General features: G+C 43.6%; 1 protein-coding gene across 8 annotated transcripts in view; it reads right to left on the bottom strand.

Moving 5' to 3' along the window:
* The window catches only part of NCAM1 (neural cell adhesion molecule 1), a 216,139-nt gene that overhangs the window by 13,940 nt on the left and 185,932 nt on the right, over positions 1–16,267 (bottom strand). For 7 of the 8 annotated variants that reach the window (XM_082200931.1, XM_082200933.1, XM_082200932.1 and 4 more), the window contains 2 exons: positions 13,895–14,019; positions 11,989–12,169 (listed from right to left, as the gene is read on the bottom strand). In XM_082200931.1, coding sequence (XP_082057057.1) covers positions 11,989–12,169; positions 13,895–14,019 — 306 coding nt within the window. Of the gene's footprint in view, positions 1–7,554; positions 8,096–11,988; positions 12,170–13,894; positions 14,020–16,267 lie in introns of those variants that run through there. The other variant, XM_082200938.1, reaches the window with a different exon arrangement.

Raw genomic sequence — 16,267 nt, 5'->3', positions numbered from 1 at the left:
CATACCGTCTGCTTTAAAAAACACACCCAGTGCACATGTGCATTGTACAGAGCTCTGTTCACCCCACCTCAGCCCGAGCCTCTGCTGCCCTGTCAATATGGAGTTCCACTAAGAAGTCCCATATTAACCACAATCTCTCCCCAGCAAAGTCAAAGCACTGTGCTTCTCTTTTTTGCTTTGGCTGGTGAAGTCTGACGTTTGCATCAGAAGTCCATTAAGCGCTTTGCAGAATGCCTGCGCCAGCCAGATCAGCTCTCTGCCAAGATACATAATTAAACAAATTCATCACCCTTGGTTCTTGCAAGGAGAGGGAGGGGGCGCCATACGCATTCCCTCTTGTAATGTATTCTAAATTCACGCATGGATTATTCAGCTGTTAACAGTCTTCTCTCTCTTGCCAGCTATTGGAGGAGAAACTTTAGCAGAGACGTCAAATCTTTCCTTCTCCTCGTCTCAAATTCCCATCTGGGAAATCCAAAAGAAGCATTTCTGAATGCCTGTGGTACACATTCACTCTTATATGGCACTTTAATTCTGGCCTAGGGACGGGGACAGAAGAGGCATTTAGTGAATGCCAGAGGGGTCCCTGCCTTGGGGGAAGATCTCTGAAACAAGTAACATCCTGCTAGTTGGAACCGTGAAGGCTACATTTAGGAAAGGCCATTAACCATGAATGCCAAATTAAACCTCAATGTCCAGTAGTATATATACCTTTTGCATACCCAATTCTTCTTGTATTCTTCAGTCATCCAACGAAGCTGAACATTGGGAGATTGAAAGCAGACAAAAGGAAGTGCTTTTTCACACCGCACATAGTTAAACTATGGGATTTGCACCCACAAGTTGTAGTGATGGCCTCCAACTTGGGCGAATTTAAAAGAGGTTTAGACAGATCCGTGGAGGATAACGCTATTAATAGCTACTAGCCACAACGGCCATGTTCTGCTTCCACTGTTGGGGATGTATATATAATAATAATGCTAGACCCTGGGAAACATGAGCAAGATTGCAGACTTCCCATAATGGGGCATCTGGATGGCCACTGGGAGAACAGGATACAGGACTAAATGGAGCTTTGGCTTGTTCCAGCATCCAGGCTGTACTTATGGTGGTGGGGGTGAAATAGCAGGGATTGACTAAGCACTATTATACTCTGTTGGTCAGATTCTTGGAGGTTTCTGACTCTAAGCCGGCAACACAATCCCAGACTATACAGACTGTGAGCCAGATCCATCAAATACAGTTATTCTGTGCTGTGACTAACTGGTGCGGGGCATTAATTCAGAGCTTCAAAGAATGCTTGACCCATTGTCATTCTGTATTTTGGTAGGGTCTCTCTCCCTGTCCCACTTTGTGCCTCATGTTCCTTTCCGGCTCCCTTGGGTGTTAGGTGGTTGAGGAACCACAGAAGCACATCTGGAGTTGGATATGAAGGTGAACGCTGGACAGGGGCATCACTGGTTCAGCATCCACCTTTGAGATGAGACAATTGTGCAGCTCTCTCCACCTCAAATATGTAGGACGTTTTAACCAGCAGCTGGAGCAAACAAAGAAATCTGCAACAGGGTGGAAGGAACAAGCATGGGAAAAGAGGACAGGAGGCAGGATCAGCAGGCTGCTAGCACATGTCTTGGATTAGAGTGGACCCCACCACGCTAGAAGATTTAGATTGGCTTCTGATGAATTGGAAGGCTAGGAGCCAATTGGGACCCCAAAATCCCCCAAAGAAATAGGGGAATATGTACTATTTCTTAAACCTTCTTAGTTGGCTGAGATTTCTGAATACAGGCCCTGTTCCTACAAGGGTGTAGTAAACACTGGACAAATTATGGGCCACACAAAACCATGTTCAAGTACTCTCCAGTGCAAGATTATAGAGACCTTCAATGTTAAGTGTCTTTCTCCTCTGTAGTGCAAAAGACTGAAGTACTGATCTGCCAACAGCAGAAGCGCTGCCAGGAGACCACCAAGGGTTCCAGCAGAAAGTATCTGACAGGGCTGGGAAAGACCCATTTTCTGAAACCACAGAGAGCCATGCTCAGTCAATGTAGACAATACAGAGCTAGATGGGCCAATCTTCTTACTCAGCATAAGGAAGCTATCTAAATGTTTCCAGAATGATCTGCACCTCAACCTGAAGTGGTTTCTTTCAAATCACAACCACTGCAAGCAGTTCTGCAAGTACCCAGTCCTTTAACAGGTTACTGGGATATCATTTCCAAGGATAGCCACTTCTTTATGATTCCTTTGCAAGTAACTTTTAGCGCTGTAATACAATGCCACACAACTTCCAAATGTCTAAACTGTTACTATTTAAGATCAGCAAAACAACCACAACGAAATGCAGAAGGTTGAAATTTGAGATTGGATTATGTATGCAAAGTTTGAAACGAACACATTTCACCATTGAATGGCCAATATCAGGAGTGTATAGGTGCATGTAATGAGCAGTGAACCCCCACAGAAGCACACTAGTTGCATTTTGCACATATATACTATCTTCACTTCAGCTCAAGGGAAATTGTGTTTGTCCCTTTAGAAGGAGGAGCCAGCTCTAGACAGCACTAATTGGTGTGCTTGTGAGATGCCACAAGGTCACTGCCCACTCCTCATATTGCAGGGGCATCTTCTCATATTTTTAAGCAATTGATCTTAAAATCACATGATGGGCCACAGCTGAAACCTCCAGGTTTGGTCTTTGACATCTCCAGGGGTGGACTGGAAAGTCCTGAACCCCAAAGATCTGCTGCCAAGAGTAACACTGAACTGGACAGACCAATGATGTGACTTGACATAAGGCAGAATCCAGATAAATGACTGCTGTGTTAAAAATAGTCAGAAAGCTTGCCTGAATCATGGCGATAGAGGGACAAATTACATATACATAATCAGCCTTTGAAGCATCATTAAGTATGTCTGTCATTGCAAAGTCAGGAGAAGCTGGGCTTGCTCCATGAACAGTGAGCGGGCAAAAATAGATGACCCATCTCCTTTTTAAATATGCCTGTATATGCCATGCAGTAATTCTACAGAAGTGGGGAACCTCTGTCCCAGGTGCCAAATGCAGCCCTCCAAACACCTCTATATTCAGCCTTCAAGACTCTGTTTAGGCCGTGCCTCCTCCACAGGCCCTGCCCTGCACCCTCTTTGAATGCTTATGCCTGGCAGAACTGTGCTCTTGAAATGTTAAAACACCTGCTGTTTGCCTGGATGGCAGATGGAGAGGTATGTAAGGTGTTTGTGGGTATGCAGAAACCATTGACTTCTGCATGGCTGGAATGTATTCTGCTGGACAAAGAGCCACATCCATTGCTCTGACCCATCCCCCACTGGCATGTGGGTCTAATAGATCACAGGGCACAATCCACCACAAATATTTCTGGCAGAGCCCAACTGCCATTCATTTTCGGTTCAGTGTAGCTGTGGCCAATCATGACACTGGACTGTTGGGAGATGAGAAGATTTACTTATTGTCGAATTGTAGAGTTGAAAGGGACTCTGTGGGTCATCTAGTTCAACTCCCTGCAATGCAGGAATCTCAACTAAAGCATTCATGACAGATGGCCATCCAACCTCTGCTTAAAAATCTCCAGTTAAGGAGAGTTCACCACGTATCAAGGGAGTCCATTCCACTGTTGAACAGCTCTTGAAAGGTCTATGTGATACTTTTTTAAAGGCCCATTCTGCCCATGTCTGAATCTGCAAAAGGAAGGCTGAAGTATTTATCCAACACTTCTCTCTGATTTTATATCCATCAATATGAAATGAGACACAGAAATCTCACTACTTCCCTTATGTGGCAAGTGGTCTATGGTCCGCCCTCCAAAGATTGATGTATGCCAAATCTGTGGGTACAAGAGGGTTCCCCACCTCCACAAGCTTTTTTGGACCCATCAGTCATAGTGAGCTGATAGTACTAAGCTACCTTTGAACCATGAAGGCAATTCAACCACAGTTGTAATGTGGAGCTGAGGCTGTAAGAATGGGGAAATATTCCAATTTAGCTTTCTCCCAGTCCCTCATTTTTCCAGCATTCTCAGTTTACCGAATGTCCACATCAATTTGGATTTTTTTCCCTACAGGACCATCACATGAAAATTCAGATGCATTTTTTGTGAGCATTTCTTCTAACATAAGCATTTTTGTACACAATTTCCCCTAATATACAGATTTTTGCAAGCAATTTCCCCTAACAGGATGTAGCTTTGTATGTTATTTTCATTAATATTTGCATGTTTGTGCACACCTTTTGGTTAGAAAACTGCATCGCAACATTTGGAGAAGTGTATTTGTGTTTCAGTTCATTCATTGGACTGAGAAGTATGGCTAGGTATTTGCCTTAAAATGCAAAATGAATGAACAATGTATCCCACATCCCCAAGCGTGTGTCAGAACTGGGTGAGGCAGGTAATAGCTGTGAGTTCACGATCCCTGGAGTGCCATGGTGGTGATGCAGAGGGACGTAATGTTGTTGTGACAACACTATGGCTTCCGCAGGACCCAAGATGGAATAATATGCTGTCGTACCACACCTGTCCTCAAATAGATTGTGTGCAGGGGGCGGGGAGGTGTAGTGGGTGTAAAATATTAAGGACACTGCAGGTCACATGCAGTTTGTAGCTGCACATCAGTGCATGCAGAAATTCAGAAAGTGATAAGGAACCTTTCCTCTTGGGTGTCCCATCTCCTCACCTCTCCAAGAAACATAGGTACGAGAAGAGAAGTCACACAAATTGTTGCAGTGAAGACAACAACATACAGTGGTACCTCAGGTTAAGTACTTAATTCGTCCTGGAGGTCTGTTCTTAACCTAAAACTGTTCTTAACCTGAAGCACCACTTTAGCTAATGAGGCCTCCTGCTGCCGCCGCACTGCTGGAGCCCGATTTCTGTTCTTATCCTGAAGCAAAGTTCTTAACCTGAAGCACTATTTCTGGGTTAGTGGAGTGTGTAACCTGAAGTGTATGTAACGTGAGGTACCACTGTAGTTTGTTTTCTTGGGGATGGAAGTAGACTGCAGAAAAAGACACCCCTTTGCAAAAAAACAAAACAAAAAAACCTTCCTGAATAAATCCAGCAGCTCTTTTTCATCCATTTGGCTTGAGGGGCTTGAAATGTCCACTAAAATGCTAACAGACACACATGTAAGCAGAGAACAAAATAAAATGTGTAAACATTTAAAGCATTTCCTATGCATAAGTATCATTGCTGTGTTAAGAGTGGATACATATGTTGACAGCTCCGAGTACCGTATTTTTTGCACCATAACACTCACTTTTTTCCTCCTAGAAAGTAAGGGGAAATGTCTGTGTGTGTTATGGAGGAAATGCCTACGGGTGGCATGCCTATGGATTTTCCTCCTCTAAAAACTGCGTGCGTGTTATGGTCGGGTGCGTGTTATAGAGCGAAAAATACGGTATATGGAATGGAGCAGCCTGCCAAGCCCCACTATGGAAAAGTGGCTTCTATTAGGACTTAGGGTTGTTCACACATGCAACCTTTGCTCAGAAATGCAGGCCAGGGTACTGTGCTGTCAGGAAAGCTCATCAGCTCAATGCAGTGCCAGGGATGTCCTGGCATACTTTGCCAGGGGTCATTCAGAAGGGATCAGCCTGGAACCTGTATTGAGCAACATTGACTGAGATGATTTCACAACATTCTACTGTGTTGGCAGCTTGAAAGTTCTCCTCTCCATTAGCAAGCTGAGACTGAATTGCCTGTGAATCCAGAATCAACACTCCACTATCTGTAACTGTGAATTATTCTGACTTGTGAGCTAATTCCGAATGCGGATTTCCATTGCACAAATTCAACTGCAAACTCCATCTCAACTGACTCGCTATGGATTCTGAATCTCTGAATTTTGCTCAAAATATGACACAGACCTCACTCTATCAGTACCCCAACTCTTAGCTGGGCATTGAACATTCATAGTTCATCTTTTCACTTGAACTTTTCAAGCAGCATTTTGCAATCACCAAGCACAGCAGGTGCAAATAAAATGTGTGTTTCATGCATAGCTTTGCAAAGTCATGGGTATCATGATGAACAATCTTGTGTATCATCTAAATTAAACCCTTGCTCTCAGACAGAATTATCTCATACCAAAAGCATTCCTGAATAGGAATGGTAAGAAATTCCACCTTTATCAGAATTTGAGCTGGATTCTTGGGTCCTCATTGGAATGGACCAATTCTAGATCAAATCTGGAGGGAAGAGATGCCCCCAGGCTGCAGTAGGTCTCTCTCCACATCTTGAACAATCCCCAAGGCTGTGCTAAATTATTTCCAATTCCAATCCAGAACTTTTGGCAAACTTCTAAAACAAACCAGAGTGGAATGACAGGGTTTCTCTCTCTCTTTCCTCAAAGGTGAGCCTTCCTAACCTTCTGTTAATTAATTCCACTTTCTAGGGGTGATGGAATTTCCATGTAATGCTGTGGGGGGGGGGAATCTGGTGGGCATGCATCCATTTTGTTTTGTACTGACATATGAGAGAAGTTTCTAAAGGTTATAATAAAGCACAAATACCAATGAGCTGGACTCTAAATGGGAGAAGTGCTAGATGTGCTATATTATCTCCTATTAGCTAGCACTCATATGACAAAGAATGTGGTGGCAAAGGAAAAATAGTATCAGTTTGGCAGGTTATGTATTGCCAGCTAACCTTTGACTGTTGAAAGGGCAGAGAGCAGCTTCTTATGAACTTCTCAGCACAGCAGTGGAAACCTAGACCAAAATGGTCATACAAACTTGCACTGTACAAAGCTGAACCAGCTGGTACTCAAATGACTTTGTCTGCCTGCCATTTGATGCTAAGGGACCCAACTCATGGTGAGCATGTTGGCAAGCACCGGGGGTGGGCATGAGCTAACCGTTTGAAATGGCCACCACACAGCCAGATATTCATTTTAAAAAAGAATGAAAACATGTAAAACTCCTAACAGTTCTGAACAAATGGCTGTGGCATCACAGTGAATGTCCTAAGGTCCTAAATACAGAGATGTATTCCTTCTGTACTGAACGGCACCCAGGGCAAACTGGTTGTCTGAATACCTTACCTGAGGCTGTCATTCTATATGGCACCATGAACTTTCTGAAATCATGTGTGTGTGAATAAGTGTGGTAGAGCCTTGATAGTAGCAGAGTGGCCTGTGCCACTTCAGATTGAAAGATAGAGAAGCCATGTTTTGAATGCCCCCTCCTCATTTTTTAAAAAACTGTTCTGCAAGTTAAAAACAAGCTCAGAACTCTTATCAACTCACATGGCTGCATAGGTAGATTTGTTATTGCCACTGCAATATACTCAGAATGCTATGGACAGAGTTTGCAGGGCTCAGCCAAAATGCTCCACGAACCCACATGCAACAGCTTACTGAACCAACTAGATTTTCGCAGGTTTTCTAATGAATGTAAGCTGCAATGTACCATCCTGAGTTAGACATGTTCAGGCAAACTAGTTCCTAGGAACCCTTTTAACACAACACAAAAGCCTCATGGACAATCTACCCCAAGTAACTCCAGTCACAACAAGATGGGAAGTGTGCAACCATAAATTTTGGATGTTGCTTCTCATTATTTTATTCTTATTCTTCTTAATTTGTTAAAAAAGATTCTGTTGAACTATTGGCAAGGATGAACAAACAGTGATGTGTGAAAATGGCAACAAAGACCAGTATCAGAAACACTCTTCATTCTTCCCCCCCCCCCTTGTAATTTGAAAAGTTGTTTTTACATCCAGTGGTTGAAAACAGGAGAGGGAGGGAATCATGGTACAGGATGCACACACAAAACAGTAAAAATGCCCAATTTGAACCTTTTATCTCCCTCCCTCATTACAAAATAGCACATCTCTCCCCAAAAATAATGGATCTCTTGTGTTCTGCATTTTATTTCCCGACCCTCAGAAGCAATCCTTGGAAATAAGGAATTTAATCTTGCTTTCAGGCCTCAGCGAGAAAACCAGGGTCTTCAAAAGCAAATATCTGTTTGATGCTGTTGTTGTTTGCAAAAGTTTCTAACAGAGCAGAAGCAGAGCTGCTGCAGAGATGAGCCACAAGACAAAGGGGGACGAGGCCGCTGGACATCCCAGGGTTGCTGCAGCCGCCACAAATGATTCCCAAGATGGGGTCAGAAAATGGTTGGGTGTTGTTGTTTTTTTAAATCATCATCATCATCACCATTATTAAAACAAAAGATTGGGTGTATGTGAAGTGGATGTTTCCATTGGGGTCCAAAGTGACATGTATGATGACAGACACAGGAAAGGAACAAGGGCGGGGAAGGGATACAGGGGGAAAAGAAAGAGAGAAAGAGAGAAAAATAGGTAAAAGAAAAAAAAAAACATCATAAATATAGAAAAAACAATAAGAATTTAAAAGGCTTATTTAACTTAGTATAATTTTAAAAAAATGTCCAAAGGTTAGAAAAACAGAGCAGCAGCGGCAGCAGCAATGGTAATGGTAAAGGTTTATATGGAAGCTGGCAGCGAGAAGAGGAATTTGGAGAGGATGGAGGGTTAGCGAGCAAATGAGATGGAAATCAACACTGTGACAGAGGATGTTTGGAGGACAAGGGAATGAGCTGGCAGTATTTGGCAAAGGAACACTTTCCAATGGGGATTTTCAATGCAAGAATAAACAAGCCCACTTCTACCTAATGCCCAGCCTGGCCAAGAAACTTGCTCAACTTTGGGAATTGCCTCTGCCTTCCTAATCGTCCTTGGGTAGAACTCCATAAGCAGCTGCCCCAGGGAATCCTTGCTGGCAATAAAAACACCCACAACATCCAGAAATACTGGGGAAGAGATTGCAGCTTGTCTCCTAATAACCACTTGGGTCTCCCAAGAGAGGCACGTCTCAGACCTTACCTGGACTACAAACTTCTAACAAGTCAGCTGCTCCCATTTAAGAATACAGAATGTGGCCGACAGTACGTGCTGTTGGCATAGAGATTGGGACCTAGGGGTTTACCAAGCTGGAGGATGGGCACCACTGAACAAGGAGGGAGTTGAATCAAAGCAGCCTTTGCCAATTTGGTGCCTCCAGGAGTTTTAGGGTATAACTCCCATTAGTCCCAGCCAGAATTGCCATGCTTTCCCCAGCCCCTCACCTCACTGCCAGTCCTGGACTTCCTTCCCCATGTGCCAATTGTGTCGGCATAATGTTGACTACAAATCCTCTGGGCAGAGAATGGTCTTGCCACATTCTGTATAGCACCTTCTACACCACACCAGAGCTAAATAAACCACACAACGGCAGCAGTGCCTCACACTCTATTAAAGGGAAGAAGAGGCCAGTCTTCTCTGGTCCCTCCCAGCTGATAATTTCTTGTGCTCCTCTGCTAACCCTAAGGGCTTCCAACTGCTTTTCACCCCTGTTTTGTAAACTGTCACACTTTCCATTTGAACTTAAAGCAGGTTATAAAATGGAGCTGAAATGGATTTTTTAGTTTTTGCAAAATTTTGAAAGAATTTTCCAGCCAGAAAGCCAAATGCTTAAATTTCAGACTTGAACTTTGAAATTTCGCTGCCAGTTCTGTGACTCAGTTTTATGGCGTTAATGCCAAATTTCAACCAGCCAATTCAATTCCCTTTTAAATACCTTTTCCCTTTTTCTTTTAGTGATCTGGATCCAACAATAATTTGGAATGTTTGGGGGCTGGGGTGGGGAAGGGGAAGTCAAACCAGGAAGATATAAATTCAAATTATTGGAAACAAATTTGAATTGGAAAACGCGCTTGAGAACCAAACACCACCACTGCCCTACCCCAGAATTTGTTACAGCTCTGGCCATGAAATTTGTCCTTCAAAGAGTTGATGGTGTGGAACATTAGAGATGCTGGTGTGGCAAACGAGAATATCAGTCAGTTTAGTATGTTACTGAGTGTCTCTGCTTAGTTAGGCGTAATCTTTAGGTGGCAAATGACACTGTGTCCACCTCAACCCTTCCGAAAGTAAGAGGAGAAGAGGCAAAATGCAAAGATTACCACAAAGCCCAAGTAAAGCCTTCTTCTCCAAGGTGTCTCCATCACCTTTACCCAAAAATGGAGCTATACGCATGGAGGCACTGGGCTTGCCATGAGCATGGAGTGAAGTCTTTAGCCTTCTCTCTGTTGCTCATCAAGTTGATGAGTAAAATACACCACAAAAATGGGGGAAACATCACTGATAGGCAAAAAAGAGTAAATATAGATGTATTCCAGGCACAATGGGATTTATTTGTGGGTGGGGAATCCTCCTTGGGGTCATGCTTCTAGCAGCAGTTGTTAAATTCAAGGGATACTGTAGTGATTCTAGTATCCCTTGCACTTGCCTGCTGCAGACATGTGACCCTCCAGAAGGATTCTGCGCCCCCCCAAATATGTCAGGCCTAGTATAAACCTATTTCTAGCTCCTAAAATGTTTTCCTCTTTTGCCCGTTACCTTCATGAGCCAACACAAAATGGATTAAGCAAACGAAGCCAAATATAAACATGGTCTTAATTTGCGTCATGAGGTTCAGTTCTTCTTGGCACAATGTGTGATTAAGCTGCCTTGGCAAGAAATGTTGAATTTTAATTTTTTTTATATTACCAAGTATAGAAAGCTTAGGCTAAGAGGTGTGTGGCAAGTGAATGAGTGATTTTCCTCCTTCTGCTCTGAGTCCACGGCTCACTACATTACTTTCCAAATAACAGCAGCATGTTGCAACGTGATTTCATAGCCCAACATTCAGGCAGCTGCTCTGCCCGTGGACTCGGTGTTCTGCATTTGCTGTGCAATCAATATTTAAATTTGCCAAAACAGTTATTTTTGAGACACTATTTGTTCAAGGTCTAAAATAGCAAGAGTTCTGTAGAGGTGAACAATTTCATGGTCACAATGGTACCTAATATCAAGTGTCACCAGTGTTTTTGCTAATCCCTAAGTTTGGTTTTGCCTGTGGTTGACATTTTAAGAAGGGGTGGTTAACCTGAGACTCTAGAAATGTTAAGATTCCATCAGCCCCAGCTAGTGTGGCCAATAGGAAAGGATAGGAGTTATAATCCAGTAACATCTGGGGGGGGGCACTCCTGCCAAGGCCTTCTTCAGCTGCTCCAAAGCTGCTAACTTTTCCTCCAGGCATTACTGGCTTGATATATGGTATGCATTAGAAAGACTGAGTTAAGCTTTTGATTTTTAATAATACCATAAAGTGCCTTATTTACTACATATCTTCTGTGGTTTCTCATTTGTGTAAACACACCTCTGTGTGGTAAAAAAATCAAGCTAGAACGCTTTCTTTGAATATTAAGCTTGCATCTCCTTTGGATATATTTTGGGAAATAGCCGATATGAAAGAAAGCAAAAAATCGCATGTGAAAACTAAGAAGGAGAAAAGCTCACACTTCTTGAGCATCTCATCTGCTTAAGCTTCAATGCCAGAGATGCTCCTGTGGTATGAAGGGGTAAAAAATCCACAGGTACATTTGAACGACAGTCCCTGCTGATGTTGGTCCTCCCCATGTTGCTGCAACTCCAGCTTCCATCAGACTTAGCCAGCATGGCCAGTGGGCATGGATCATGGGTGTTGTAGCCCAGCAACACCTGAAGGCTTACAAGTCCCCCAGGCCTGCTTCACAGCACTGGCCATTGGAGGAAAGGAGAAGTACATCGCCAGAAACAATGGCACGGGACCTGGATTTTGCCCTTTGCCTTGATGATGGGTTTGAAGATTCTCACCTGAGTGCCATGAGTTACAAGGAACCACCACTGCATGGACTTGGTGGCAGGGGAAATGGTTAAACCAGTTGGACTGTACTATGGATCGACCTATCGTGTTTGGTATGTCCAAGGCTGAGTAATAAAGCTTTAGATGGGTAACCGGTTATGAGAATGGCTGTAAGCAAGCAAGTTGCTGAGGATTTTGGTGTTTTTTGGTTTTTAAAAAACTCAAGCACATTAAAGGATGTGGCGCTGTTGCATTAATTCCAAGCAGAAAACAATGGCGGGAAGCTGGTTGCTGCCATACCTGGGATGATGGTTGGCTGCGCTGAAGTCCTGAAGGCATAATGCGCAGGCTTGGATTTCCCTTGCTGGTTCTCCGCAATCACATAGACCTCGTATTCAGCGTTCCAGTCCAGAGCCTTGAGTATGACATGGTCACTGCTTGAAGGAAGACGCATCTCAGGTTTCCATTCAGCGGAATGCTTCTGCGGAAAGGCAGCATGGGTTGTGGGAATGGATAGAAAAGGCAGGGAGGGCAGTTTAGCAGTGAGCTGCTGTTTAGACAAGGCTATGATTTCTGAACATGCAAGAACATCTAGATCCAGACAAACGGTTTCTCTCCTCCTCTCCTCTCTGCCCTAAAGTAATGCCTTTGACACACAAGTGGTAGGAATTTAGGGAGCCTAGGAAGATGCCTTATAGCTTCTGACTGGCCAAAAAAAGATTCTGTCTTTTTTAGTGGGGAGAGGGTCTTTTTACCACTTGCCATCAAATAACGAGAAAAGAAAATATGTCTAAAAGTAACAAAAGGGGAAATAAAATTGTGCTGAAATTTTCACAGGTGGTGTGCTGGGTTTGTCTTGTGCTTACCTCCCTTTTGAGGTGGCAGAGGAGTTTTGTGGGTCCCTTTCTTTCAGTGTATAAGTCACTGCTCTGGGGGTCTGAATTCTGCAGCCCCCCCGGGTACCTATACTTTCTGAAAACCCACAACGTTCTTGGCAGGGTTCTCCTGTAAGCACAGGAAAATGGGGAGACATCTCCCCATTCCACGTATCATGAACCACTGGCGGTCAAGGAGGTTACAGAACACTGGAGAAATGTTTAATTGGAAGAAGAAGAAACACCACCTTAAGCCACTTTGAAAAGACAAGGTAAGCTCAACCCTGCACTCATGAAAAGCCTGCTGCACTCAATGAAGTGCAATGGTGGGATGCTTGCCAGCAGAAAGATCCAAAATGATCCAAAGCTGGGGAGGAGGTGGGGTTGAGCCCGGCTGAGGTTCTGCTGGATCCAAAGCCAGTCTCACTGCTGGCAGGCGACTGTATCAGGCTTGACCTGGACCTGATTGCTGTGTCATAGTGCAGCTGGTGCAGGGATCAGGCCTGGTCACCCTGCCTCTTCTCCACCACACAGAAAAATATAAACATAAATACATTTGACTGTAAACAGACTGTACAACACATACCAACAACCCACTTATGTCATGGGCTGGTTGGACATAAAGGTATAATGGGAGGAACCAGCTGGGGAACCACCAAGGGAAGAAGGCTCAAAGCCTGGGATGAGACAACAATGGGTGGTCAGAGGGAGAAGACTGGGAAGAGGTAACAGGACTTAGTGAGCTGAGAGCTGGTGGCAGAGAGAAGTCCAGAATCAGAGGCAGAAAATGAAGCAGGAGGGTGGTAGGAGAGAGGCTAAGATAGGCATAGACAAACTCGGCCCTCCAGATGTTTTAAGACTACAATTCCCATCATCCCTGACCACTGGTCCTGTTAGCTAGGGATGATGGGATTTGTAGTTCCAAAAATATCTGGAGGGCCGAGTTTGCCTATGCCTGGGCTAAGAGATAGAGACGAGTCAGGGCTGGTGCAGAGCCATGGGTGTCTCCTCCTGCTGCTGCAACAAGCTCCGTTCCCTGCTTCTCTCCCAGAACCAGAAGAGGCATGAAAAGGGCGAAGGAGAGGTTGGCTGCATGCAGGTGCATGTTTAACGCAAGTATTTCTAAAGACTGCAGGTAGCAAGTGCCTGCTAAGACACATGTCTGTGTCACCTAAAAGCAAAAGGCTGCTTCAGAATGATATGCAAACTTACATAAATTTAGATTGACTGAAGTCATAGTAAATGAAAAATGTTTTTAATCACTTGACAGCCCAGGAAACAATTCATAAAACACTACGCAGGGCTTGCCCAGATGACAGTGTCTTACTTACAACTCTGTATTTGATGAGATAGTGCCGAATGGGGGAGCCTCCATCATCTTGCTTGATGAGATTCACTTTAAAGGAGTTTCCATCTTCTCCCATCTGGCCTTCCAGCTTGGGTGCGCTGGGCTCACCTGCAAAAAATGGTACATTTCACATTTAACATCCTGTCAAGGATAAATGATTGGCTCAACTAACTACTGAAAGCATAAATGAAATCCCACAAGCATGAAATTCAAAATGGTTGCAGCTGTACGGCACACATTTCTTGTGTTCCTTCTGGGAGGACTTGCAGATTCAGAGTGCAGAATGCCAAACGTCTAAGTACTAACATGCTTAAATGCTTTCATCGAGGATTCTATATAGATTTGGAGCCTATGGGGAACTTATCCCAGATTCTTTGACTCTTTTGGAAGGCAGTCACAAGCAGTTAGGTAGCTGCAGAACTGTCCCTCTTACCTAGTCGCCATAATGGGCAGATCATTTAGCACTCCAATTGGCCTATTTAACCATCCTGGATTTTTTTCCAGCTTAGCTACTACATGAAGTGATGTATGAAAATCCTATCTTGTACCCCAGATTGTAGCCATCCTTTGCTAGGATAGCACTGTACTCTGAAAAACAGAGAAGGTCCTATCTGTTAATTTCAGTTTTGTTGTTTCTCATTTTTCTAGTCTTCCGTTCACATCAGTTTGTAACTTTTTAAAAAACAACAACAAAGGCTTCATGAATGTTCATCAGCATTTTAGTGCAAATTTCTAATATACACATTTCTGGATGCAATTTTGCTGAATATACATTTTACAACAGTTCCCTCTAATATAATGAATTATAAATGCTATTTTCACTAATATATGCATTACTATGAACCCTTTACCCTAGTATATACATTCTGTACACATTACTTGGCCGAAGAAGTGCATTGCAAAATCTGAAGATGTGAAAATTTTGAAGGATGCCCGTGCATTGCTTTTCATGTTGTTTTGGGAAGGTCATATTAGGTAGGTTTGCTTTTAAATGTGAATGAACCAAAGTCTCCCCATTCCTACTGCAAATTCTCTCTCCTTGACTGACTCTCCTGGATTGCTTCTTGCCCACAGCTGCTTACTCATTAGAACTAACAAAAAGGAACAGAGGTATCTGACCCAACCAAGACTTGTTATCTGCCATGTTCTTAACAGTCGTGCTCTCTCTCCCTCTCATCTGAAGAAGTGTGCACGCACACCAAAGCTTATACCCAGAATAAACTTAGTTGGTCTCCAAGGTGCTACTGGACAATTTTTTTCTACTGAGTCAGACCAACACGGCTACCTACCTGAACCCCTTTCATCCCACAATTTCTTCCATTTGGTCTGTGACTTCTAGGCACAGGTTCAAGAGGGCTGGGGGTTTTTGACCTGACACTTTCCCCAGGAAAACTTACTATTTACTGCTAAATCAGAGCAAACACCAATCCACAGAAAAGCTGATTGATGTTTGCTCCAATTCAGCTGTGAACAGTCTGCTTTCCCAGGGAAAGTGATGGAACAAAAGAAAAAAACACCTCTTGGATCCATGCCTAGAAGCCATGCAACTGTGGATGAGCCTTTACAAACACACACACACACACACACACACACACACACACACACACGCCTTCAGCCTGTTGTCTTCTTTTGGCTTTACAATATGGGCTCATCTACACAACCAACAAATAATAAAACTAGACTTGATCATAACATGTGGGGGAAAGGATACATTCCATAAGTTTGCTTATATGAAGGCTACAAAAGTGAGTACACAGGCAATGAGATTCTGACATCTCCAAATATTTAAAGAATGTCAGAAAAAAGGGCCAAGGGTTCCATCCTGCCCTCTGTTGTTGCTGTTGCTGTTGCTGCTGTTTTCTCCCTCTCACATCACACTAGAATTCAGAATCTTTCAATGAAGCCAATGAGCAACAGACTCAGGGCAGACAAAAAGCTATTGCTGTCATCTTCCGGCTTGCAATTTCCCACTAGGGCAGTTGGACTGACACCGTAGGCAACAAGATGCTAGGCTACATGGACCTTTGGCCTGATTCTGCAGGGTTGTTCTCGGGTTAATATAAGAAGGCAAAACACAGTAAATTATCAAAAGGTAGCTTCAATCTGGTTATAGTTATGGAGGGTCATTTCGATTAAGAGAAAGGTCTCCATGATACAAAAAGGTTTCCCTTACATCATGGGTGTGGCCAAGTCAAAGAATGAAGGAGACTATGGACCTCTCTATTCTAGAGTTGCTGCTAAATGCCTTCCCCAGCTTAAGGTGTATTAGGGGATTTGGATGTCAGAAGATTGTCAAGGCAACAGGGTTTTGATTAAAGCCTGGGAAATTCCTGAGGGCTCAGCACATCCCTAACAT

This window comes from Podarcis vaucheri (genome assembly GCF_965113315.1).
Source record: "Podarcis vaucheri genome assembly, chromosome: 15".
In the NCBI taxonomy this organism is placed as follows: domain Eukaryota; kingdom Metazoa; phylum Chordata; class Lepidosauria; order Squamata; family Lacertidae; genus Podarcis; species Podarcis vaucheri.
The sequence above is the reverse complement of the archived record's forward strand: the minus strand, read 5'-3'. Positions and strand labels throughout refer to the sequence as shown.